Raw genomic sequence first — 24,177 nt, 5'->3', positions numbered from 1 at the left:
TGTAGAGCAACTTCTGTGTGCGTGTGTTAAGACGAGGTCAATCATGTTGGTTTAATCAGCTTGACTAAAACTACATTTAATGGAGCCCCTAAAGTCACATGGTGGTGGAAATTATATTTCAATGCTTTTGCATTTTTTCTCAAATCATTTGAATTCCTCATGCATGAAACTCTTGCGAGCAAATGAAAAAGCATTGAAAAATTATTTCTCCTCCCATCTCATACTTTTGAATCTCCATGTCCTTTTAGGGGGTTTTGTATTAAGCAATATTAGCTAAGAATTCATTTTGAGCGATGACGTACATTGAGACACATTGGGCTGTGCATGTGTTCTTCATTATGGGCTGGCGCTCATGTGTGGGCGAACTGATTCTGGATGAGGTCATTTCCTGTCCCACCCATCTCTACTGGCCACCACTTCCTGTCGCTATTCTTTTCGCCAATAAACTGAAGGCAAATATTATCTTGAGGATGTCAAAATACAACTTGTCTGTCGGTTGTCAAAGTGTCGACATCCAGTCTTACTCAATATAAGTTCCTATCTTGAGTGTCTTGCTCAATAATTCTACAGAAAATGTTTCCAGGACAAAAGGCTATAAAAACTAAGTTTAAAAAACCCACTTTTATTTATTTATAAATAAATTACACTTTTATCATATAATTTATTTATGAGCATCCCTTCACTCTTAAAATGCTGAAATTCAAGTTAAACTGTAAATGCGTCCTATAATTTAATAAACCTTTGTACATGACCTATCAAATTGGTGGACAAAATTCTTCATATTGTTAAACATTTTGGGTTTAATTACGTTTTAGATATCAATAAATGCCATTGGATCATGAAGAAAAGTTGTCTGAAGTTGCTTGTGTGGGCAGGAGTCAAGAAAGAGGAAGAAACATTTTCTGTCTGTGCAAGTATTTTAAAACGAACAGTGTGTAACCACGAGAAATTCATCAGTTCAACGCCTGCTGGAGAGACTCACCAGAACACGGTAAGAGTTACGCTGGTTACTGTGTGAATATAGTCAGATTAATACTGTTGTAGAAACCACTAAACTATTTAAAAGGAAATATTCTCAATGAAACATTATTTATGGAAATGTTTTTCAAGCTAAAGATTGTTTTATAATCCTGGTCTTTGAGGACCCCCAATACTGCACATGTTTGATGTCTCTCTTATCTGACAAACCCATCTCGTTTACACTGTCAGTGAAATGTGAACCAATTCCGATTTTTTGCTCATATGCGACACAGATCCGATGTGTTCTCTGACAGTGTAAACAGGAAAAAAACATATGCATTCGGATATTTCGAGATTGGTTTCAGGCCTCATTCATATGTGGAAATAAATCGGATATGTGCCAATGCGACTGTCATGTAAACAGGCAGATCGGATTTTCTGAGGTTATTAGGCAACGTCTCCGCGGTTTAATGACGAGAGAAACCCCGACGCACATCTGCAAATAAGGGACGGATGGCCAGACGAAACGTTGTGTCATCGTAGGAGAGGAATGTGGAGAGGGGCACGGGAAGTGTTTTCACAGGATTGTAAATGTAACAAAAAATTTGGTTCATTTACATTTATTCATTTTAAGCATTTAGTCATTTATTTGTAATAAACACTTTCAGTGGGCTATTTAAAAAGTGCTAGGACTATTTACATGTTCAATCATATTTTTAAAACATACACGCAGAGTGTGACGTCATATTGTGTGTGCATAGAAAGAATTCATCCGCAGTCGCTCAAAAAAGAAAAAGAAAATCGTCCACAGCTGCCCTACTCCTGAGCGCAACTCCACTGTCAGTGTTGTGTAAGTACAGGCTCTAGGCACTTTTTTTGTGTTCATTTCTATTTCCTGCCCAATAACCCCTTAATTTAAGGCTTAATTTATGTCCCGTAGATTGGTCCGTTACATTACAAATGAAAGTAGTATCAATAATGTAAAATATGTGATGTGCAGTCAAGTTCGGGTGTGTGTTTTAACGAGTGTTCTCACCGATACGCTTGTGATTCGTGGAGTTTTAACGAGTTTTATAGACATTGTTTCTTATTCAAAAGTGGTGTTTGGCAACTTCGCATATCGCAGAGCATGAAGCATATTTCGTGTTCGTCCATCTGTGCAAGATAATTTAACCCTTTAAGCATGCGCAATATGTTTCAGATAGTAGCCTATGGCAAGTGTAAACACATGAATCAGATATGGGTCACAATTTAAAGAACGTGTAAACAGACAGTCAAAAAAATCGGATATAGGCAACAAATCAGAATTGGGCATCAAGACCTGCAGTGTAAATGAGGGAGGCCTTATGGAAATGTTTTTAAAGCTAAAGATTATTTTTTTTTAATGATCATTGAGTGTGCGATACTGTATTATTGTTCTTGTAGTGACGTCACTGATAATGGCTCCTCCTCTTCCTCTGGTGTTTCTGCTCATGATTCACGGTGAGTCGCTCCTGATGGAGAATATTTTAATGTTCTTTAGTCACTCATCAAAGTCTTTCTTTTTTTTAAAACCATGAGTCCGGCAGCACCCTGTTAAAACCCCTTTCACAAACAAATTTCTGTGAAAAAAAATTCATCAAAATAAAGTAAAAAATAAAGGCAGAGCTAAAATTTAAAAAAAAGAATAATAACTTTAGATAAATGTTTAAATTATTCTCTCTGAAATTAATGTACAATATAAATATGTGCATCAATAATGATTATTTTAATGTTTTTGCAATATCAGAATTTCACGTGTTCTACAAAAAGAATAAGAATGTAATGAAACACGGGGTCAATAATTATGAAACAATCGTTTTTGTGTGACCTATCCCTTTAATGTGTGTTTCAGGAGTTTTCAGTAGTGCTGACTGGAGTGTGAGTTACAGTCCTTCACACATCTGTGCACTAAAGGACTCAACAGTGATAATGAGATGCACTTATAAATACCCTACTGGACATCAGATTGAGAAAGTGTTCTGGACAAAAGGACCAATTCTAAGGGGTGTTGAGCCTCCAGATCTGTCTGAGGACCCTGAATACAGTCAGAGGCTTCAGTATCTGGGAGATAAACAGCAGAACTGCACCGTCAGACTGAGTCATGTGACACTGAAGGATTCACACATGTACTATTTCAGATTCATCACTGATAAACCTGATGGAAAATGGATTGGTAACCCTGGAGTGACTCTTAATGTCACAGGTGAGTTTGATGAGGTTTATCTCTTCTTCTGTGCATTATGTTGAATAATAATCAGTGTATGACAGCAGCACTAGATATAATGTGTGTGTTGTGTTCAGATCTTCAGGTGGAGTCTCCTGAGAGAGTGACAGAGGGAGATTCAGTCACTCTGAGATGTAAAAGCAGCTGCGCTCTGACTGACAGAGCAACATTCATCTGGTACAGAAACTCACAGAAGATATTAACTAACAGAAAATTTAGTAACAAACTCTCCCTCAATCCAGTCAGAAGAGAGGATTCAGGCAGATATAGCTGTGCTGTAGACGGACACACTCACATCTCTCCTGCTGTTCAGCTCAATGTCATGTGTGAGTATGTTCTTTAAAGTTTTCTTTCCAAAGCCAGTAGAGTTCACTCGTCCCTCCCTTTCTTTAAAAATGATAGTAATTGGGGCTAATATTTAAAACATTTAAATGCTCACTGTTTCAATAATACAGTCACAAAACATGAACAATATGTGTGATTTTAACATTTTATGTTATATTCAATTTTACACACCGTTGTCATGACAACGCCACACCATAAACACAACACACTAAAACAGCTGTTCAAATAATGGTTTAAACACCTTTAAAGCTCAAATAATGCACATATTTGAACAAAATACTGATTGTAAATGCATTTATGAAATAATAAGATTCACATTTATGCCTTTAAATCCTCCAAAATTAGCCCCATTCACTTCTATTGTAAGTACCTCAACATTTTTTTCTCTTTTTTAAAGCTACACTGTGTAAGATTTTCTCCCATCTAGCGGTGAAATTGTTTATGACTATTAACTGAATATTACTTTCTAGCCCCTCCCATTCCGAGGGCGTTTTAACTCCTACGGTGGCCGCATTATTTACAAGGTAAACAATCCTTTTCATCATTGACGTGAGGAAAAGTATCCTAGACGTCGTTCTAGCGTTATCCACAAACATGCTATAGTTAAACAATCAACTATAAAACTTTGCATTTACACAAATAGGCTGAATTACCTGTCGAGAAGAAAGCAGGAAACTTTTTAAAATCCTTGCTCCTCATGAGCTCTTTCCATCTTGGAAAAGCCACTCCAATATTGACTTTGGTCTTGTTGATTTGCCTGTCGTGTTGTCGTTTTAATTCTCTCTTTCACTTCCTTGGCGACTCTGCTACATGTCCTTGAGAATAGGTGTGATCCTCCATCTTCAACAGGCTTTCAAATCTGCCGACAGTCGCAAGTAATCTCCCTCTCGCATTCGTCACGGTGACACCAAGTGTAAAAGCGCGAAAGGCAAGGCTTGAATTTCCAGGTATGTCCCTCTTTGGCTAATGTATTTTCAAGATGGACGCGCAACACGGCTGCTGCCATTCGAGCGACTCAAATACTTGATTAGTTGGTAGAAGTAATTACACATGAATGAGCACATATAATTTTGAAAGAACAAAGTGTTTTTGCTAAGAATCAACTTTAAAAAAATACACAGTGTAGCTTTAAAGAAAACAAAACAAAAAATACAATACTTTTTGTTGTGTAACCAGTATTATGCAACAAATGTTTGAAAAAAAAAAATAACTGTTGCATAATACAGTCAGGTTATATGTATTTATACCAAGCATATCTTATTCAAATTAATGTGATAAACAAGGCAATGTGTGTAATGTAATAGATTACTGTTAGGGTTATGTTTAATTTAGTTATTAATTAATTATATTTAAAATAAATATTTGAACACCCTGCTATTTTGCAAGTTCTCCCACTTAGAAATCATGGAGGGGTCTGAAATTGTCATCGTAGGTGCATGTCCACTGTGAGAGACATAATCTAAAAAAAAATCCAGAAATCACAATATATGATTTTAAAACTATTTATTTGTATGATACCTCTCTCTATGGTACCCCTCCACCCCGGTCCTACTCGCCCCGCTCTGTGCGGGCCTTGAACCCTAGTCTCCGGCGTGAGAGTCAGGCGCTGTAACAAGAAGGCTAAAGACTGCAGCCTCTAATGTCTGCCGCTAGAGCGCCTATTGAGATCAGAGGAGTGAGGTTTACTCACAGCGACTACTAGCTGGCCTCCGTTACATGTGGTGTGGGGGAAACTGTAGTACCCCTGGAGAAACCCACGCTGACACGGGAGAACATGCAAACTGAAAGGAATCCTGCTGTGAGGCAACAGAGCTGACCAATGAGCCCCTGTTCAAAAAAAATGTTTCATCTGTTCCATACGTCATCAAGCAATGATGGCACTACGCCATCCTCGGTAATCCTCTGCAGACTTCGACAGTGGGGTCTTTTTGAGAGGCACATGCTACTTTGTCTTGTGTGTTTTGCATCATTAACCTGGAACTAAAGTTCGATTCAGTTTGATTAATGAACCGGCTCGACTGGTTACTTCCTACCGGCTCAAAAGAACAATTCGTTCAAGAACCGAACATCACTAGCGCTTTCTACAGCCACACCTAACAATTATGTTACTAACTATAATTTTTGTCATGTAATTTGGAATCAGTAACCGACTATAGTTTGTAAGTAATCTATCCAGCACTGATTTACTGACACCACACACACAGAAAAAATTGTTCGTTTTGGATTTTCTTAATAAGTGGCATGACCTTTTGACTCAAGGATCCATGGATTCATGTTGTTTATGCTAAATTCTGTCCCTACCATCTGTATGTAAGAACAGAAATAGAAGTGCTTTGGTGGGGCGAGTGACGGGTGATACTATATGTTTCTCCTGTAGATCCTCCAGTGAAACCTGTGATCTCCATCAGTCCATCTGGTGTAATAGTGGAGGGAGATTCAGTGACTCTGAACTGCATCAGTGACTCAAACCCTCCTGCAGAAATCAACTGGATTAAAGGAGGAACGTTTGGAGGATCTGGAAGAATCTTCAGCATCTCAAAGATCAGCTCTGATGACAGTGGAGAATACAAGTGCAAGTCCATCAATGAACATGGAGGGAAATACTCTGATACTGTGACTTTAAACGTCATGTGTGAGTTAATGATAAAACATAAGATTTTCTGTTTTGATAAATTCAGTCCATATTAGCAATTTTAAAAATGTGTAATTCGATTTAAAAATAATAATCTGATAATTGTTATAGACCCACCCAGGAGCGTCTCAGTGTTGATGAGTGGATCTGGTGTAATAGTGGAGGGAGATTCAGTGACTCTGAACTGCATCAGTGACTCAAACCCTCCTGCTCTGAACTTCAGCTGGTTTAAGGAGAATGAAACCTCAGCTGTTGGATCTGGACAGAGTTTCAGTGCACTACAGAGTGGACGCTTCTACTGTCAGGCTCACAATCAACATGGATCTCAGAGATCAGACGCTGTAACTGTCACAGGTGAAGCTTTTATTTTATAAAGGGTTCAAGACAGTTATAGTGTCATTCTTAGTTTGTAGGTTTAATTATGATATTCTCCCTCTTTCAGATCATCGTGGTGCTGGTTGGCTCGTCTGGGTAGTGATCACAGTGGCATGTGCAATATTCACTATCATGATCACCATCATACTGTATACAATGTAAATAAAAATGTATCAACAAAGAGTAATATAATTTGCTTTTAGACTAATGCAAAAGTACATTTGAATATTACACAAAACAATGAAATGGCTTGTTTCTGTTTATTTTTAACAGTCAGAAGAAAAGGATGAACTGTAGATCTGCAATACACGAGTATGAGGTAAGATGGCCAAAGAACCACAGAATGATACTAATAAATCAGTAACAGCTTCTTTGTACATGTAGAACCAACGCATTCTCATCCTTGGGCGTCATATACTGACGCTTTTGACATTTCGTTGACATCGAACGCACATGGCACCCTTTAGCATCAATATGACACGCACAGAGCTTTGTTCGGTTATGGGTAGGTTTAGGTCTGGTGTAGGGTTAGGGTTAGACCACTAGGAGGCGCCTTCTGGCCCATTTCTATCTGCGTCTCATATTGACGCTAAAGGGTGCCATGTGCGTTCGATGTCGACGAAATGTCAAAAGCATCAATATATGACGCCCTAGGATGAGAACGGGCTGGTAGAACACATATATTGTCACTTTCTGCTCTGAGACACGAAGGTTGAGGATCCAAATGCAGTTTATTTGAACAGAGGGTAATCCAAAAATGTAATCCAGAAAACAGGCAAGAGGTCAAAAAAGACAGTAATCAGTCCAAACAATAACAGGGACACAGGGTCACAGGGACACAGGGACACAGGGGACACAGGGTCACAGGGACACAGGCTCACAGGGGACACAGGGTCACAGGGTCACAGGGTCACAGGGACACAGGGTCACAGGGTCACAGGGACACAGGGTCACAGGGACACAGGGACACAGGGACACAGGGTCACAGGGACACAGGGACACAGGGTCACAGGGGACACAGGGTCACAGGATCACAGGGGTCACAGGGGACACAGGCAAAAAGGAAAATCCGAGGACAGGCAGAGATCAAGAACACGGGAATAACAGACAGAACGCTCAGAATTGCAGTACAAACACTAAACAAGACTTTGCAGAGAATGAATGTGAAAACCAGGCTATTATAGGGTGAGTAAACAAGGTAATGAGACAGAGGTGAATGTGATGATGGATGAGAGTCTGGGGATTATGGGGAATGTTGTGAATATATATACACACACTCAGGATTTGTATATGGTTTTATGAGTAGAGACTGTCGATTGATTACACTTTTGATTGTCATGGCAGCAATTTAAAATCTTTTACATTCATTTTTTTATTTTTTTTTTTATTTAAAATGGTGATAATCATTTCTCTCTGATTTCACTTTTCTCTGTTTCCCTGTAGAACAATCCCAGAACTGATCCCAGTGAAGGCACATATACAGGTCTTGACCTCAAGTCCAGATCATCTGACCTCTACGACACACTCACAGTAAGAGAAATATCAAAAACTACATGTGCAAAAGAGTAAAAAGTCAGATAATCAATAATCAATGTGTTTTTCCGATAGACTGTCCATCCCAGACCTGCTGTTCACCAGTCGGGCTCTTCTGAATATGAGAATCTGTCCGTGAGTTTCTCAAGTCTTCTTAATTTCATCAAAAAATGTAAAAAATGTCCTCAGTAGTCAATCAACTATTCAATAGATACTAAACAGTCTTTTCTTTCTGTTACGAGATGTGATATGAGTCGATTCACTGACAGAAATATATATCTTTTTTTTCTGAGATTATTTGTACCATTTGTAGTGTTGATTTATGTAAATGTGTGTCTTATTTCTGTTGTAGCCACAGCAAGACGCCACAGTAAGATGAAGCACAAGCTAAACTTTACTCAGCTTTTGTCCCATCGCTGGACACATCCACATCACAACTACTGATGAAAAATGAAACGCATCTTCAGAGTTTCCATTCTGCAGAAAGTAATGGATTATATTCATGTGACATTAATAAACAGTCAATGTGTAATTAATAAATGAGTTTAGAGTTGTTTCTGTAATATTTTATATATTTTATCTGTGTATTAAAGAGTCCATGTGACAGATTTTTCTCTTTATTCCTTTTCAAATAAAACATTAAATGATAAAAAGGTACGAAGATTCAACATTCTGTTTAAAATCTGTGTTTTAAAGTGTATATTAAACTGGCCAAGTCACATGATTTCAGAAAATGAGGCTTTGTTAGGTCATACAATGTCAAATGAAATTTTAAATTCTGATAATTTGATGCTAAAACAGTGGTTCTCAAACTTTTTTGATCATGCCCTTCATGACACATTGTTCACATTTTTCCAACAATTTGTAAATTCAAAGAAATTTTAAAGAAATTTTAAAAAGTGCCCGTCACTTGTAACTTGTCGCCTGTCAGTGACGTAATATCTGCGTTATCCCTGGTTTCCGCTTGTACTGCCATAGTAACCATGGCGACAGACATGGACAACTGCGTTACATCTAGCGGCACACTCACGCTGCTGTTGATTCGTCTAAACATTATGGACCATGGCAAGCAGACTTTGGGACAAAAGGAGAACTCTCATACAGCCAACCAACTAACACATAGAATAACATTATAACCTTCAACACACACAAATACAGTTTAGTATGATAGTGTAGACCAAGTGAAACAGTGCTGTGTTACCTTACTAGTTTAATTTGTTAAATAAACTGATTAGTGTGAATAGCTGGTAGTTCGGTAAAATAAAAGTCCTCCGCGGGACTCATGTCTCGCTGATATCTGTCTCTCATTAGCAATCGAGCCCTACTTCATGTATTCACTCATCCATAAACATTTCCCAATAAACATTATTAGATCCATCGGCATGACGACAAGTTCCATGATTCCACGCTAATTCACTGCGTCATCAATCTACGCCTTTGTTATTGTTTTGAAGAGGTTAGCGACTCCTAGCGGCGAAAAACTACATATTGTACCATTAACAAAAGGCTGTATCAATTAATTCAGTAAACTTAATTATATTATATTATATTTATATTAGTTATATTTTTTATTTTATTTAGTGAAAACAACACAAAAACTCGTAGCTGTCAGAGGAATCTAGGGTTTTGATGAGGCTGTTGATGAGGATTCAGTGATCAATAGTGTGATAGATCGCCTCTTCTCGAGCAGAATCCGCTGTTAAACTCTGATACACGTGACTCCGTCTACTGGCGTTCAGTTCTGTGTAGATCTGATCTTGTGTTTGTGCTGAAACAACATCTGTGTAGTAGGAGTGTGTGTCGACCGCTTCTGTGTTTGTGTAATCCAGGTTTATGGGTCTGTAAAATTCCTCTTTATCACGTTGAGCTTTGGATGAGTCTGGAAGTCATATTCTCTGGTTGTCATCCTATATAAAATAAATAAATATAAATAATTAATATAATAAATTAATATAAATATAACACTGCCTTCTTAAGAGTCTATGATTGGATCATTATCACAGTGATTATTATGTTTCTAGCATTTTATATGTTTGGCAACAGTTCTTCTAACCCTAACTGATGGAGTGTGTGGTTTTCATTACTTAAACAATCATGTAGGAAGACACATAATGGCCATATTCCAGAATGACAATGTCAAGATTCATCAGGCTCAAACTGTGAAGGAATGGTTTGGAGGAGCATGAAGAATCATTTCCACACATGAATCGGCTCCTCTGAGTCCAGAGTTTAAACTCACTGAAAGTCTGTAGGATGTGCTGGAGGAGACTTTACAGAGTGCTGGACTCTTGCATTGACAATACAAGATCCTGACCAAAAACATCACAACAGTTATTTCCATCCAGAGATGAATCTTGATATTGTCATCCTGGAATATGGCCATGATATATGTATAACAATAGTGTCTCAATGATTCTAAAAGAACACTGATGTTAAAACAACGTTATTAATTATGAATGAGATTTGCTGTCGTCACCTGAACTGGGTTTGATATTGTCCTTTGGTGAGGAGCAGAACCTGATAAGAACATAACGATTTCATTATCGATTTATTGAACTCTTTCAAAACCTCAACAGAAGATGTTTTGAAGAAAAAGACATGTTCTGTTAGTGCTGTAGTCTCACCTGAGTTACTGCGACTGCTGTGTTTCAGGACTTGAAACAGACCAAACAGAAACACGAAAAGCAGAGCGCAAACACACATCAAAGCCACCATCATCATGAACCTGGAGTAAGACTCTGTTGATGCAAACCCACAATGAGTTGACTGAAAAAAGCAAAACCACATGTGTGTGAGTGTGTGTGTATGTGTGTGTGTGTTTGTTTCGTAACCTCACCGCCAGCTTCTTCCGGGAACAGGTCTGTGGTTTGTTCTTGTGGATCCCCTGCACAGAAAACAAAAGCGAAAGGACTATTTTTTCCACAACAGTTAGACAAATGAAGATGTTTAAGTCAAGTCAAGTTGCCTTCATTTATATAGAAACAATATAGATTGTTTCAAAGCAGCTTTACAGTGATAGTAGGAGATTACAGTAACAGAGATTGTTTGTCTTTACAGCAGCTCTAGAATAAAGTTATTGTCCAGCTAAAGTTAGTTTTGATTGATTCACTTCCGTTGCAAAGATCATTAGTTATTAACTTAGGGGCCGCTTACGCAACACCGTTCTAACAGAAAACCGTACTCATCACATCAACTGCTCGTATATATTAAGGATATTCATTAGGATGGACAGTCTTCAGCTGTTGTGAATCTCACCTTTGCTGACTGTTATCCAGATCTCAGAGGTAAAGTCAGGCAGGAGATCGATATCTACACCACACCAGTACTTCCCCGAGTCTTCTGGAGCCAATCTAGAGACGAGAGCCGTGAGAACATGAACGCTGGTGTCGTCCAGAAGAGCCAGTCTCCCTCGTTCAGACCTCGTGTCTCGATGGGTCGTGTGAACACACTGAGGATCTCTCGGAGAAAACCAGCCGCTCATCTGACAGAAGAACTTGCTGTTGTTCTCGTATGTTTCAGGGTATCTGCAGGAGACTGAGATGTTGCTTCCCACAGATCCAGTGACGGTAAGAGCCAGTGAGTTATTCATCAGCCACAGCGCTGACAGAACAAGCACTGCTGACAGAGGCAGATTCAGAGTTATTAGGCTGAATTGTGGTGTTTATCAATGACACTGAAGAGTAAAAAGTGCAATTCTTACTGATTTAGTGTTATGACAGATATCATACCTGAGAAACTGATGGAGGAGATGGTTCTCATGACTGTCCACTTGAACATCGACTCCCACTACCTGTTCTCACACTACATACTAGATAGATATTGTGTGTGTGTGTGTGTGTGTGTGTGTTTATAGAGTTACACTTCCCTAATGCACATGGATAAACACAAACACAGTGTCAGAAGTATGATCTGAAAAACTGCTCCCTCTTCAGGACAGTGGAGGTAAAGTCTGGCCATTCTCAATGTTACACCATCCATCCATCATAGTGGTGCCTGATTCTTTTATATAATGGAATGAAACTACATGTTAATGCCCCATCCATCCATCCATCCATATATTCATCCATCCATCCATCCACATATTCATCCATCCATTCATCCATTCATTCATTCATTCATCCACAAATTCATCAATCCATCAATCTCTTCTTTCTTTCTTTCTTTCTTTCTTTCTTTCTTTCTTTCTTTCTTTCTTTCTTTCTTTCTTTCTTTCTTTCTTTCTTTCTCCCACAAAATTATCCATCCATCCATCCATCCATCCATCCATCCATCCATCCATCCACATATCCATTCATTCATCCATCATATTGTTTCCTGATTCTATTATAAGGCAATGGCATGTTCCTCCCTCAAAGGTGTAAATACTGAACATGCATGTAAACACACACAGTTTGATCTTATTTTGTAAACACTGTCTTTAAAAATGAAGAACTACTTGTCTTAAAGAAAGAAGATCACTTTTCAGGAAGCTGAAAAACACCATCTAATCATGTTGACAGGAGGTTTCCTTTCACACTGAAAGTTTCATTTGATATTTGTAATGTAAACTCTGTAGTCATGCTTTTAGATATTCTTTAACCAATCCTTTAGAGAGAGTGTTTTATCTTTTTCTAGTTGCAAGTGGTTTCATTCGGGTTGTTCCTGTCTCGGCGTGGGGAAGGTTGATCAGACTTTAAAAAGAGGAAGGAAAAAAACTAAAATAGCAGAAGAAAGTTTTCAGCTTGCATTTGCACTTCACTCTCCTGGAGTCTGTTATCAGCGGCTGAAACTACAACACGGTAAGAGATACACTTGTTCAGTAAATAATTTAGTCTAATTAATCTCCACACAAGAAAATGGAAGTGAGAAACATTTTCTTTCATAATAACCTCTGTTAGATGACTCGTGTGTTCCTAACGTTATCTTTAAATGAGTTTCATCCGTGGAAATCTACTAACAGTGAAGATTGTAAAGTATTTGTATCATTTTTGCAGTGTTTATAATGCAATAAACGGCTGTTATTATAGTTTTTATGAAATGAAAGATGACATATTGAACTGTTGTGTACATTATTTAGTTTCCTGTGATGTCACTGATAACTCTTGCTCTGGTGTTTCTGCTCCTGATTCCAGGTGAGTCTCTCCTGTAAATGACACACGAGTTCATTACTAACTCAGAGTAAAAGGTTTTGGCTAGTTAGCATGGATCAGTTAGCACTGCTGGTGCCCCAGGAAAAATAGCACTGGTGAAATATCTCCTATAATGGAGGGAAATTTCTGTGATTTATTTGTTGCTTCTAAAGAAAATGGTATTATTCAGGTTATGCTGATATAATGCTAACTGATGAAGCTGATAACATTTAGAGCATAACGGTTTTCATGGTTAGTGTTCAATGTTCTGCTTCCTGCATTTCATCATCTTCTGTCTGATGGCTGTAGGTTTTACACAGATCACAAAGATCTACGGGAAAAACTCTTTTTTCACGAAATACTGAAGCAAAAAATTATCCTTAATTTTCCATATATGTAAAGCGCGTTGCAGCAGTACACACGGGTGTACCGAGACGGGTGTGGCTAACCTCTATAAAAGGAGCTCGAAAAGGCTGATTCACTTGATTTTCATCTCTTCAGCGAAGCTCACGCATCGCTGGATCACGAGGAAGCACGCATCGTCTGATGCAAGCACTTCAGCGGGACGAGCCCTCGAAGCCGCTGGCCAACGCCGCCTTCTACCGCCGTACCTGCTGCGCTTTCCGACGCCATATCCTTTCCATTCTATTGTTCTTGTGTGTGTGTGTGTGTGTGTTCGCTTTGCAACACTCACCCCTAAAAGAGCTGCGTCTTTTTCAAGATGCCTTCTCATGCAGCGCTCGCGCTCGCTGACGGCGAAACGCCTTCACTCCGAGCCAATTGCCTACGGTGACTCTGAGGACTCGCCGGGCATCCTTTCCGAGGCTGCCCTTCCTGGAAGCGGATGGCGGGATTAGTTTTTCTTTACGTTACAAGAAAAGCTACCCTGCCTCTGCACGCGTCATTCACCGGCAAAGGAGAAAAGAGTGTTCTTAGTCCCGCCGTTGGTCGGTCTGACCCCTTTTCTCTCACATTTCTCAGTTCCCTGTTCGGCGACTGGAAATATTATTGCACTCAGGGCTCGCGCACATAAAATCGACTCAGGTCGATTGCGCTTCCAACATAGTAAAAGTGCCCACGAACACTATGTCACACAGATCACAGGTTTTCTGTTGTCCCGGCCACGGCCGATGGTGCTATAAATGTAGCGTTGATGCCCACTGCCCAGTGCCCATCCCTACACACAAGCACAGCCCTACACTCAGGGCTCGCGCACATAAAATCGACTCAGGTCGATTGCGCTTCCAACATAGTAAAAGTGCCCACTTCCCAGTGCCCACGAACACTATGTCTCACAGATCACAGGCTCTCTGTAAAAACGGGACCTGTGCGCGCTCGCTCTGCTCAGGCAGGCAGCGCGTCCAAAGCAGTGAATGTGCCCGTTTCCCGCCCACATTTACTCGCAGACAGCATGAGTCCCACGAGACTTTCTCAGCCCTCCCTCACTCAGTTAAGCACTGTAGTAGGGTCGAGGACGAGCGTTCTGCCCGCTGTAATAAGCGCGCTCCCCGCCTCGAATGTCACAGGCGTAACGCTTATGTTATTGCGCCCCGAAGCACCTCTGTTGCACGGCGAACAGAGCGCGCTTCGCATCCAACCCTTAGCCAGCCATGCAGAGGCATGGGCAGCGCTTCCAGGGGTTTCGGACTGGGTGCTAGACATTATAAACAGAGGCTTCTCGCTACAGTTTTGTCGACGCCCTCCCCGCTTCACAGCGCGCGTCGAAACTACGGTGACTTTAGAAGTAGCACACCTACTTCGCGCCGAAATATCAAAACTGATGAGCAAAGGGGCGATAGAGCATGTATCCCAAGCTCAAAGCGAAGGGGGGCTATACAGCAGATACTTTCTGGTCCCCAAAAAGGACGGTGGTATCAGACCCATACTGGATCTAAGACGGCTGAACAGAGCATTGGTGAAACGCAGTTTCAAAATGCTCACGACCAGGAAAATCCTCACGCATATTCGCCGAGGAGACTGGTTTATGTCGATAGATCTGAAGGACGCGTATTTTCAAATACAGATAGCGTCACATCACAGGCGATACTTGAGATTCGCCTTCGAGGGTCAGACATACCAGTATACAGTCCTGCCGTTCGGCTTGTCCCTGGCACCTCGTACATTTACGAAGTGCAGGGACGCAGCGCTCGCCCCTCTCAGACTCAGAGGCATGCGAGTGCTGAACTATTTGGACGACTGGCTGATCCTAGCTCAATCACGATCACAGCTCGTGGAGCACAGAACCATTTTACTCGATCACCTCGAGAATCTTGGTATCACGGTCAATTGGACAAAGAGTTCGCTGAACCCCAGTCAAGCGATTTCGTTTCTGGGTACCATTCTGGACTCACAGTCTATGACAGCGCGGCTATCGCCACAGCGCGTGCTGCACATTCAGCGCGCGGCGAGATCCTTCCGCTGCGGCGCGACTACCCCGCTCAGGAAATTTCAAAGGATGCTGGGTCTCATGGCCTCAGCATCGCCAGTTCTTCAGCTGGGCTTGCTCCGCATGCGCCCTCTGCAGTTCTGGTTGAGAGCGCGAGTACCGCGCGGAGCGTGGGTGTCCGGCCGGTTACGTCCCAAGGTCAATCAGAGCTGTGTGGCAGCCCTGATACCTTGGATGACGGACGACTGGTACCGATCAGGTCTAAGCCTGGGGACTTCATCCACAGACGCATCCACCTCGGGATGGGGAGCGCTGCTCGAGGGCAGACCGTTCTTCGGCCTGTGGTCAGAACGAGAAAAGCTCCAATATATCAACTGCCTGGAAATGCTGGCAGTGCACAACGCGCTGATGCGTTTTTGTCCCCAAATCAAGGACCAACACGTCGTAGTCCGTTCGGACAACACGGCCGTGGTGTCCTACATAAATCGCCAGGGCGGTCTCAGATCCAGATCCCTGTACAGGCTGGCGAAACGCCTCCTAACATGGGCTCAGCACAATTTGCGCTCGCTGAGAGCAGTGCATGTGCCCGGGCTCCAGAATTTGGGCCCAGACAGACTGTCCAGGAACAACATTCCCCTGGGCGAATGGTCTGTTGCTGTTGTGGGAGAGATTCGGCAGAGCGGAGGTGGACCTATTCGCGTCCCGCGAAAACGCTCATTGCCCCGTGTTCTTTTCCAAGAACGACAGCGCGCTGTCCCGGATGTGGCCGCGCTGCCCGCTATACGCTTTTCCCCCCGTCTCCCTCCTGCCTCAGGTGTTAGAGCGGGTCAGGGAAACAAAATGCTCAGTACTGCTTGTAGCACCGTTCTGGAAGAACCAAGCATGGTTTCCAGTCCTGATGCAGTTAGCAGACATCGCTCCATGGCCAGTGCCATTGAGGAAAGATCTCCTCTCGCAGGCCGGGGGCTCGATTTGGCACCCACACCCGGAGTTGTGGTCCCTTCATGTGTGGGCGCTCAACGGATATCCGTTGATCTCGCAGAGGGAGTGATGAATACCATCACTCAGGCTAGAGCACCGTCGACTAGGCGGCTTTATGCCTCGAAGTGGTCGGTTTTCTCCGGCTGGTGTACAGCTCGGGGCCTATCGCCCCTCGATTGTGAGGTGACGGAGGTTCTCTCCTTCCTACAGGAGCTGTTGGATAAGGGCAGATCCCCTTCCACGCTCAAAGTTTATGTGGCGGCTATTGCAGCGTTCTCTGGAACAACGCTAGGTCAGTCACTAGGAAGGAACGATTTAGTCATCCGCTTCCTCAGGGGAGCTAGGAGGCTGAATCCTCCCAGACCTCCTTCAGTCCCTATGTGGGACCTTTCTACGGTTTTGGCGGCCATGAAAGGTGCCCCTTTCGAGCCTATCCAATCTATTAGCCTCAAACATTTGTCTTTTAAAACAGTGTTTTTGATGGCTCTCGTTTCGGTGAAGCGCATAGGCGACCTGCACGCGCTCTCCGTGAGCCCAGCGTGCTTAGAGTTTGGACCTAATGACTCTAAAGTCATACTCAAACCTAGGCATGGTTATGTGCCAAAATCCCTCAACACGCCGTTTCGGGCTCAGGTTATCTCCCTGTCTGCCCTGCTGGGATCAAGTGAGGAAGGGGACTCAAGTTTTCTTTGCCCCATTAGGGCTTTAAGAGCTTACGTGTCCCGCTCTGCTGTCTTCAGACAGACTGAGCAGCTCTTTGTCTCGTTCAGTGGACGTTCCAAGGGAATGGCTGTTTCGAAACAGAGCCTATCCAGATGGATAGTTGACGCCATAGCGCTGGCTTACACTGTCAAGGGCCTCCAGTGCCCGTTGGGCGTTAGAGCGCACTCCACGAGAGGCGTCGCCTCTTCATGGGCTTGGTCTAGCGGGATTTCCTTACAGGACATATGTATGGCGGCAGGCTGGGCCTCGCCGTCTACATTTATTAGGTTTTACAACCTAGAGGTTCCCGCCTTGCAGGCTAAGCTACTATCGGTGTAGTCGAATCAGCTGTCTAACTAGAACACTGAAATCGCATGCGCAGCGCGCTACCGACTGTTTTATGGGCAGAATTGTGTAAGACCCACATTTCCCACATTAGTTCAGGTTCCCCACCCTGTCTATGTGATGTCATATTCGCGTCTGCGGACGCGGCCATATAAGGACGGAGGGATTCCCCTTTTGTCTCTAGACTCTCTCTGTGAGGTCATGTTTTGCGTCTGCGGACGCTACAATATAGGGAATTAAGGTCCCCCCCCCTTATTCCCAGACTCTCTGTGAGTCTATCTGGTGATTATGCACTGTATACCTGGGTTAGCTTCCAGTGATCGGTGTTTTATCCCAGCACGCACAGCGTTTTACAAGGGGTTCCCGTAGCGTTTTTACAAAAAACGCAGTACGAGAGGACTCTCGTAAGAGAACGTACTCGGTTACTAACGTAACCTCGGTTCTCTTTAGAAGAGGGAACGAGTACTGCGTTCTCTGCCGTGCGTACGGTTCACTCTGGTTCGCTTCGGCGATGAAAATCAAGTGAATCAGCCTTTTCGAGCTCCTTTTATAGAGGTTAGCCACACCCGTCTCGGCGGGAAGTGGCAAGGAGGGCGCGAAGCACTTCAGGCCTCGATCGATAGGCTTATGCAGTTGCCGCAGAACAGCCAATGAGCGAGCAAGCTGTCTCGCCATAGCTGTGTACTGCTGCAACGCGCTTTACATATATGGAAAATTAAGGATAATTTTTTGCTTCAGTATTTCGTGAAAAAAGAGTTTTTCCCGTAGCGTTTTTACAAAAAACGCAGTACTCGTTCCCTCTTCTAGAGAGAACCGAGGTTACGTTAGTAACCGAGTACGTTTTGTAATGAAAAACAATTGTTAATGATAGTGTATGGTCCTGTTTAAAGGGATAGTTCACTTTGAAATTAAATTTTGGTATGTTTTAGCTTACCTCAAGGGCATCCAAGATGTAGGTGTCTTTTTTTCCGCAGTAGTTTCAATTTTAATGTTTTTAGGTCAAACCGTTCTTGTCTCTCATTCAGATAATGCAGGTCTGTGGTCACTGTCTCAAAGAGCATGCACAGAGTCCAAATTAAAACAATTCCCCATCGTCCAAATTAAACAATTCCCCATCGTAAGTACACATTGATGGCCTAAGACACGAAACGAGCGGTTTGTGTGAGAAAACGAAACGTATTTATATCGTTTTTACCTCTTATAACACAGCCACGTCCAAGTGATCTGAGGGCGCGGGCGCTTCCTGCTGTGTGACGTGTACGCAGACTGCTGCATAGATATATATACACTAGATGTCGCATTAAAGACATTCGTTCCAATGAACTGCCGTAGCCAAGGCGGAATCTAGTGTATATATCTATGCACCAGTAGGCGCACACGTCACACAGCAGGATGCGCTCGCACCCTCAGATCACTTGGACGTGGCTGTGTTACAAGAGGTAAAAACTATATAAATACTGTTCATTTAGTATGGTCCTATTTAACTCATGGATGGGTATTTGTTTCCTTCAATTGTTGTTTCCTTATGAATGTTGTGTTTCAGGAGTTTGTAGCCAGTCGGGTGGTTGGAGTGTGAGTTACAGTCGATCACACATTTGTGCACTAAAGGACTCAACAGTGATAATGAGATGCACTTATAAATACCCTACTGGACATCAGATCAAGAAAGTGTTCTGGACCAAAACACTGGTAATAGATAATGAAGAGCCTCCAGATCTGTCTGAGGACCCTGAGTACAGTCAGAGGATTCAGTATCTGGGAGATACACAGAAGTACTGCGACATCAGACTGAGTCATGTGACACTGAATGATTCACACATGTACTATTTCAGATTCATCACTTATAGATCTGATGGAAAATGGATTGGTGCTCCAGGAGTGACTCTTACTGTCACAGGTGACTTTGATGAGGTTTATCTCTTCTTCTGTGCATTATGCTGAATAATAATCAGTGTATGACAGCAGCACTAGATATAATGTGTGTGTTGTGTTCAGATCTTCAGGTGGAGTCTCCTGAGAGAGTGACAGAGGGAGATTCAGTCACTCTGAGATGTAAAAGCAGCTGCGCTCTGACTGACAGAGCAACATTCATCTGGTACAGAAACTCACTGAAGATATTAACTGAGAATAAATACAGTAACGAACTCTCCATCAATCCAGTCAGAAGAGAGGATTCAGGCAGATATAGCTGTGCTGTAGACGGACACACTCACATCTCTCCTGATGTTCAGCTCAATGTCATGTGTGAGTATGTTCTTTAAAATTTTCTTTCCAAAGCCAGTAGAGTTCACTCGTCCCTCCTTTTCTTTAAAAATTATAGTAATTGGGGCTAATATTTAAAATATTGAAATGCTCACTGTTTCAATAGTACAGTCACAAAACATGAACAATATGTGTGATTTTAACATTTTATGTTATATTCAGTTATATTCAATTTTACAACTCCCTTGTCATGGCAACGCCACACCATAAACACAACACACTAAAACAGCTGTTCAAATAATGGTTTAAACACCTTTAAAGCTCAAATAATGCACATATTTGAACAAAATACTGATTGTATATGCTTTTATGAAATAATAAGATTCACATTTACGCCTTTAAATCCTCCAAAATTAGCCCCATCCACTTCTATTGTAAGAACCTCAACAATTTTTTCTCTTTTTTTAAAGCTACACTGTGTGAGATTTTCTCCCATCTAGTGGTGAAATTGTATATGACTACCAACTGAATATTACTTTCTAGCCCCTCCCATTCCTGAGGGAGTTTTAACTCCTACAGTGGCCGTATTATTTACAAGGTAAACAATCCTTTTTCATCATTGACGTCGTTCTAGCGTTATCCACAACCATGCTATAGTTAGCGAATCAACTACAAAACTTTGAATTTACACAAATAGGCTGAATTACCTCTGTTGCTAGAGCGCCTATTGAGATCAGAGGAGTGAGGTTTACTCGCACAGCGACTACTAGCTGGCCTCCGTTACATGTGGTGTGGGGGAAACCGTAATACCCCGGAAGAAACCCATGCTGACACTGGAGAACATGCAAACTGAAAGGACTCCTGGCTCAGCCGGGGCTCAAACCGGGGACCTTCTTACTGTGAGGCAACAGAGCTGACCAATGAGCCCCTGTGCCGCCCGGATTCATGGATAAGGACTGTTTATTTCTCTGAATCTCCTGTGTCGTGCTCTTACTTGTGATGAACGCCATCCTCGGTACCATCCTCTGCAGATTTCCACAGTTGGTTAAACCGGCTCATTTGGGTATTTTTGAGTAGGATATGCTACTTTGTCTTGTGTGTTTTGTGTCATTAACCTGGAACTAAAGTTTGATTCAGTTTGATTAATGAACCGACTGGTTACTTCCTACCGGCTCAAAAGAACAATTCGTTCAAGAACCGAACATCACTAGCGCTTTCTACAGCCACACCTAACAATTATGTTACTAACTACAATTTTTGTCATGTAATTTGGAATCAGTAACCGACTATAGTTTGTAAGTAATCTATCCAGCACTGATTTACTGACTACCACACACACAGAAAAAAGTGTGTTTTTTTTGGGGGGGGGGGGGGGGGGGGGGGGGGGGATATTTCTTAATAAGTGACATGACCTTTTGACTCAAGGATCCATGGATTCATGTTGTTTATGCTCAGTTCTGCCCCTACCATCTGTATGTAAGAACAGAAATAGAAGTGCTTTGGTGGGGCGAGTGATACTATATGTTTCTCCTGTAGATCCTCCAGTGAAACCTGTGATCTTCATCAGTCCAGCTCATGTAATAGTGGAGGGAGATTCAGTGACTCTGAACTGCATCAGTGACTCAAACCCTCCTGCAGAAATCAACTGGTTTAAAGGAGAAACGTTTGTAGGATCTGGAAGAATCTACAGAATCTCAAAGATCAGCTCTGATGACAGTGGAGAATACAAGTGCAAGTCCATCAATACACATGGAGAGAAATACTCTGATGCTGTGACTTTAAACGTCATGTGTGAGTTAATGATAAAACATAAGATGCAAATTTTCTGTTTTGATACATTCAGTCCATATTAGTTATTTAAAACATATGTAATACAATTTAATAATAATAATAATAATAATTGTTATTAGACCCACCCAGGAGCGTATCAGTGTTGATGAGTGGATCTGGTGTAATAGTGGAGGGAGATTCAGTGACTCTGAACTGCATCAGTGACTCAAACCCTCCTGCTCTGAACTTCAGCTGGTTTAAGGAGAATGAAACCTCAGCTGTTGGATCTGGACAGAGTTTCAGTGCACTACAGAGTGGACGCTTCTACTGTCAGGCTCACAATCAACATGGATCTCAGAGATCAGATGCTGTAACTGTCACAGGTGAAGCTTTTATTTTATAAAGGGTTCAAGACAGTTATAGTATGAAGCTTTGAGACTTAATCTGAACTCAAATTTTTCATCTTTCAGTACATCGTGGTCACGGCTGGCTCGTCTGGTTGGGGATCACAGCATGTTTAGGATTCTTCATCGTCATCATCATTATTCTGTTTATAATGTAAGTTTGAATAAAATCATTCTCAATTACAGTGAGTGTATGAATGTAATTCACTTTCAGACTAGTGCAGGTGGAAATGCCTCATGTAATGTGAGTAGTAATGAATCTTTAAAATGCAGCTTACAAGTTTAATGTCTGTTAAATCAGGAGAAAACGAAGAGGTGCTAAAGCTGAAGACCTCACTGAAAAACAGGTAAATCTTCCAGACACAACATGTGAATAGTCTAGTTAGACGGGGCCAGTCACACAAAACGTGAGAGACAAGTCAGTGGAACGAGAGACAAAAAAGCCCTAGTTTTAAAAAGTCTAGAGATGTGTTTTTAAAAGTTTACCGCATTTTAATTTCAGTGCCGTGTTTATAACGGTCACACACGTCGGTCTAGCACGAGTTTACATAGAAAAACAATGGAAAAGTAGTGCACTGAGGTGGAAAAACGTGTTCTGTGTGAACAGCCTTTAAATATGATTGATAAATAATATTTAATTTTCTTCCGCTTCAGGACAATCTGTACTCTACCGTAACAGGGAGAGACGTTCATGTTTCTGAATCAGCCGATTGTGATGACGCTCAGTACGCCAGTGTTACTTCCAGCAAACCCAGAAGAGACGGAAATGCTCCTGAATGCAGAGATACTGAGGAGATCCAGTACGCAACTGTCCAACATCACAGAAAGACAGAGACGAAGAGAGCAGAGGAGAACGAAAGCCACTACGACAATATCAGGATCCGTCAGCCTGATTCTGTCCTGAGGTGAGAAGAACGAGCTTAAAGAGACAGTTTAAAAATAAAACGTTTGCTATCAACTCACCCTCATGTTACTTTTGTGTTGATGAAAGGAGAATTTATAGTTCTTTAAATCTGGACATTTATTCTTAATAACTTTGTGTCCCACTGATGTTTCAGAAACATCTGAATTGTTTAATGACTTTTATCATCATGTATTCTGATACATAACATGACTGTTGTTTTATTTTATGCTTTTAGGCTATCAAATGTGCAGACTGTGGAAGAGGCGTCTGTGATCTACAGCCGTGTCAAATGAGTAAATGAGACCATCATGAAGACCAACACAGTGAAACAATATTCTGAGAGTAGGGCTGTCAATTTAGCATGCTAATTCACTCATTTATTATTCATTAAATCAGGTGAATAGATGTCAGGAATGCAGTGTCTGTGATCTTTTTTCTCATTACAAGAGCAGAATACAAAGGAAAGAGCCAAAGAACCAACAACACGTGTTTAGTGAGACTCAGAACATTTTGTGATGTCACTGCTTGGTAATTTGTTTGTTAAAGGTGCGATGCGCAACATTTCATGTTAAAAATACCCGTTTTTCTAACCCATACATGCTTAAACAATTGCCTGATGGGTAGTGATGTATGTCTCGAGACCACTTTTACGTGGTCTCGGTCTTGTCACGGCCTTGACGGTCTTTGGTCTTGGTCTTGTCTTGGTCTCGGACCTCTCGTTCTTGTCTAGGTCTCGCTGTCTCAGACCGACATCGGACATAGTGGTCGGGGGATTTAGCAATACAATACTACAATATCCACAATGACACAACGTTCGATAATGCAATATTATTATCCGCAACGGAACAGATTGAAGCGCGCGTCCGAGTGCTGACAGCGCGAGGCGCGAGCCACACGAGAAAACACTTATCCGCGGCCACTGATCGCAGCGGCAGCGAGCACTTTGATCACTTGATTTAAAAAACACATATCAGTGACATGATGGGTTTTAACTTCATTCAGGAGATTTTGGGTAACTGCACAACTGACAGATGACTTTGAGCGCACCGCAAACGGTGTGTGTGTGTGTGTGTGTGTGTGTGTGTGTGTGTAACCATAGCGACAAAACGACCAACTTTCGGATCCTGCACTTAAGCCTATAATTTCGTTTTTAAACATTTTATTATGTATTTAAAAGTTGCAGAATGGATTCATTTGGAGACTCTGAAATCGGCAGAGATAGGCAGGCATTTGCTTAGATGAATTTGTGTCTTTGATATCTCTGTGTGTGTGTGTGTTGTTTGAT

The 24,177-nt window shown here is 41.8% G+C and overlaps 3 protein-coding genes across 3 annotated transcripts; 2 read left to right on the top strand and 1 right to left on the bottom strand.

Annotated features, from left to right (window-relative positions):
• Nucleotides 1–901: 901 nt before the first annotated feature.
• Nucleotides 902–8,694, top strand: LOC311077706 (B-cell receptor CD22-like). The gene is made up of 11 exons (XM_084106304.1): nucleotides 902–991; nucleotides 2,386–2,442; nucleotides 2,834–3,184; nucleotides 3,283–3,531; nucleotides 5,928–6,182; nucleotides 6,294–6,536; nucleotides 6,625–6,715; nucleotides 6,831–6,876; nucleotides 8,001–8,087; nucleotides 8,166–8,225; nucleotides 8,443–8,694. Exons 2-11 carry the CDS (start codon nucleotides 2,400–2,402, stop codon nucleotides 8,467–8,469), a joined length of 1,452 nt encoding a protein of 483 aa, XP_083962430.1. The 5' UTR covers nucleotides 902–991; nucleotides 2,386–2,399; the 3' UTR covers nucleotides 8,470–8,694.
• A 1,094-nt stretch (nucleotides 8,695–9,788) lies between these two features.
• On the bottom strand, nucleotides 9,789–11,867 carry LOC311077935 (CMRF35-like molecule 6; the record flags this gene model as incomplete). The annotated part of the gene is made up of 6 exons (XM_084106580.1): nucleotides 9,789–9,997; nucleotides 10,567–10,607; nucleotides 10,715–10,828; nucleotides 10,927–10,974; nucleotides 11,346–11,708; nucleotides 11,819–11,867. The coding sequence occupies 6 exons, from the start codon at nucleotides 11,865–11,867 to the stop codon at nucleotides 9,977–9,979; spliced, it is 636 nt and encodes a 211-aa protein (XP_083962706.1). The 3' UTR covers nucleotides 9,789–9,976.
• A 903-nt stretch (nucleotides 11,868–12,770) lies between these two features.
• LOC311077695 (B-cell receptor CD22-like) lies at nucleotides 12,771–23,302 on the top strand. The gene is made up of 10 exons (XM_084106288.1): nucleotides 12,771–12,868; nucleotides 13,147–13,201; nucleotides 19,156–19,509; nucleotides 19,608–19,856; nucleotides 21,351–21,605; nucleotides 21,725–21,967; nucleotides 22,055–22,142; nucleotides 22,290–22,335; nucleotides 22,643–22,893; nucleotides 23,128–23,302. Exons 2-10 carry the CDS (start codon nucleotides 13,156–13,158, stop codon nucleotides 23,183–23,185), a joined length of 1,590 nt encoding a protein of 529 aa, XP_083962414.1. The 5' UTR covers nucleotides 12,771–12,868; nucleotides 13,147–13,155; the 3' UTR covers nucleotides 23,186–23,302.
• Nucleotides 23,303–24,177: the final 875 nt, after the last annotated feature.

Source organism: Abramis brama, assembly GCF_963993115.1.
Source record: "Abramis brama genome assembly, chromosome: 2".
Classification (NCBI taxonomy): Eukaryota; Metazoa; Chordata; class Actinopteri; order Cypriniformes; family Leuciscidae; genus Abramis; species Abramis brama.
Note: the sequence above shows the minus strand (reverse complement) of the source record. Positions and strands in the feature narration are given on the sequence as shown.

Coding starts and splice junctions, on each gene's coding strand:
- LOC311077706 (XM_084106304.1), top strand. CDS start 2,400: ATGGCTCCTCCTCTTCCTCTGGTGTTTCTGCTCATGATTCACG. Junction 8,088..8,165: donor ACCTCTACGACACACTCACA/GTAAGAGAAATA, acceptor TTTTTCCGATAG/ACTGTCCATCCCAGACCTGC. Junction 8,226..8,442: donor CTGAATATGAGAATCTGTCC/GTGAGTTTCTCA, acceptor TTTCTGTTGTAG/CCACAGCAAGACGCCACAGT.
- LOC311077695 (XM_084106288.1), top strand. CDS start 13,156: ATGTCACTGATAACTCTTGCTCTGGTGTTTCTGCTCCTGATTCCAG. Junction 21,606..21,724: donor TGTGACTTTAAACGTCATGT/GTGAGTTAATGA, acceptor AATTGTTATTAG/ACCCACCCAGGAGCGTATCA. Junction 22,143..22,289: donor ATCATTATTCTGTTTATAAT/GTAAGTTTGAAT, acceptor CTGTTAAATCAG/GAGAAAACGAAGAGGTGCTA.